The sequence below is a fragment of the Propithecus coquereli genome, unplaced genomic scaffold, assembly GCF_000956105.1.
Source record: "Propithecus coquereli isolate 6110/MARCELLA unplaced genomic scaffold, Pcoq_1.0 Scaffold185, whole genome shotgun sequence".
NCBI classification, from domain to species: Eukaryota; Metazoa; Chordata; class Mammalia; order Primates; family Indriidae; genus Propithecus; species Propithecus coquereli.
In genome coordinates, this window is record NW_012143301.1 from 3,603,992 (window position 1) to 3,606,525 (window position 2,534).

The window sequence follows — 2,534 nt, forward strand, 5'->3', positions numbered from 1 at the left end:
AATCTTTTTATATATAAAAAATGTCATATATTTTAAAATTTTCATGGGATATATACTATCCTCCAGGGAATGCTATAGCGTCAGACACAAATTTTAAGCTAACTCCTCTACAAGTATCACTAGAATTGAAATAAACAGCAGATTACACTGGAATCTTGAATATAATATCATCAGGATATAGACAATCCTCGGGTTATAAATATTTCATTAAGGTAAAAATGAGACAATTAATTATATTGCCCTAATCAGATTGGTTCTCATTGGACACCTAATGCTAAGCTTATTTTGATACTGTTTCTAAAAAGAGATCCAGTATTAAAAGAATTAACTTCCTCTGGGTAGAAAAATAATAATTTTGACCTATTAATGATGATATATATTGATAAAACATAGTTTTGTTTCCAAATATGCAATAAACCATTAATGCATTATCACTATACAAAATAATCACCTGGTTATTATAAAATTGTGTACATCTTGAAATTTTCAGTTCAACTGCTTTTCTTTTGATACAAGGGAAAACATGATTGGCTTCAAATCCATTTTAAATAATGTAAAATATGTGAGCTTTTTTATATGTTAAAGAAAATAGAGATAATATGACCCAAATTTATTTATTTATCAAAGTTACAATAAAATACTTTTAAAGGTATACAAAACTGCAAAATAACTGACGCTTTTTTCAATAAAGATACCTGATATAATATTTAATAACAAGATAAAACAAAGACACGTTTAATGACTTGTATTCCACTTTAAAGTCACCTTATTGAACGATACATCATGAAATCAATAGTTGTACATCTAGGAAATTTACCAATGGAGCTCTCTTCCACTGGTGTGTATATTTTAATTTGTCTCATGTGGGTGTCTCTTCCATTCTGGTGATTGGCTAGAACAGCAATCTGTATCATGAATGTGCGAGTTGGCTTCTTATGATTATCAGTTAAGGGAACGTGAATCCAGCCACTTGGTTCCACCAATTCCAGTTGCTGCCCCCAAAAAAGAAAAAAAATCAGATTATGCTTTCAGTCAATGAATGTAATTTATAATAATGAATGAATGCACTCTAAAATTAACATTTTGCTCACTGAGAGAATATCAATATGATAACAACCATTACCAGTTATTGGGCACTTTTACCATGGTCTACTTTTATAGTTACTAAGCATTTACCATGTACCATCTTAGCAGACATTATAAAAACATATATATGCAGTCTTAGTATTTTCAGAAACTTGTACAACTTACATAACATTAGAAAACACATGTCCCAAGCTTTTCAAAATATGTGAAACATTTTTGTATAGATTAAAAAAATTTATAATTTTATAACATCACACAGGTTGTTTGTTTATACAAACAAAGTAGCCAACATGGAAAACAGTGAAATGCTGCCACTGCTGCCAAGAAAACACATATTTCAGGCTTTCTAAGTTCAGAAATACAAAATGCTATTAAATAAAGAGTACTAGCTTTAGTGTCAGCAGAATGGGCTTGAATGCCAGTTCCACATCTTATAAACTATTGGAGTTCAGGCATATTACCTAATCACTCTGAGCCTAAATTATATCATTTATGAAAATGGGAATAATATCACCCACCTCATCGAGATATTGGAAAGATTATGTAAGATAATGTATATAAAGAAGCAAGCACAATATCTGATATACAGCAAGTATTCAATAAATTTTTAAACCAAAAGTTATATAAAGTTAACTCCTTAAATAACCAAAGCACTTGAAATATTAAGGCACTTTTTTTTTTTTACCATTCTTTAGAGATGGAATGTCTTTAATTTTAAATGAGATTATGCCACATTTTTGAGGGAGACCCTGATTCTTTGGGAGAACCATATGTATTAATTAGTCATTTTTCTCCAGAATGCAATTAATCCCTGGAAGTAAATTGAACACTTGAAAGAAGCATTAATCCTTCCAAGCCACTAAAGTAAAATATGCTAAAGTACCCTATATAGTACATAAAAAGTTGTACTGCTATAAAAACATCTAGCATAACCAGATAGTAAATACATAGATTCTAAGGATAACATTTATTGACATTCAATAATAGGTGAGTAAAATTCCGTATCAAACAAAAACATACTCAACTTCAAAAACAGAAATGGGCTAGCAATTTCTCATTTAAGAAAATAGCCCCTTGAGGTAGTTCTATATCCTATAGCACAGACATATAACTGCTACCATGTAATAAAAAAATGATATATAATCACAAAAACTCACTTCCTCCTATGAGGAAGAATTAGACATGTATAAATATATACAGCCAATGGAAAACCATACTGCTCCAAGTAGGAAAAAAATCTAACATTATGCTTCTGGTATATTTTATTTCCAGGATCATGCCTTACACATCCAAATCCATGTAACAATAAATCAGATTCTATATAAATTACAAGAATATTAACAAAAGAACATCAGTCATTTTTTTTTTTTTGAGACAGAGTCTCACTGTGTTGCCTGGGCTAGAGTGCCGTGGCGTCAGCCTAGCTCACAGCAACCTCAGACTCCTGG

At 30.5% G+C, this 2,534-nt stretch overlaps 1 protein-coding gene across 2 annotated transcripts in view; it reads right to left on the minus strand.

Annotated features, from left to right (window-relative positions):
- Positions 1–549: 549 nt before the first annotated feature.
- Positions 550–2,534, minus strand: part of ANAPC10 (anaphase promoting complex subunit 10) — a 68,393-nt gene continuing 66,408 nt past the window's right edge. The window contains exon 5 of one of the 2 annotated variants that reach the window (XM_012642737.1): positions 550–992. In XM_012642737.1, the coding sequence (XP_012498191.1) occupies positions 762–992 (231 nt within the window). In that variant the 3' untranslated portion in view covers positions 550–761. The remainder of the gene's footprint in view (positions 993–2,534) is intronic. The other variant, XM_012642736.1, reaches the window with a different exon arrangement.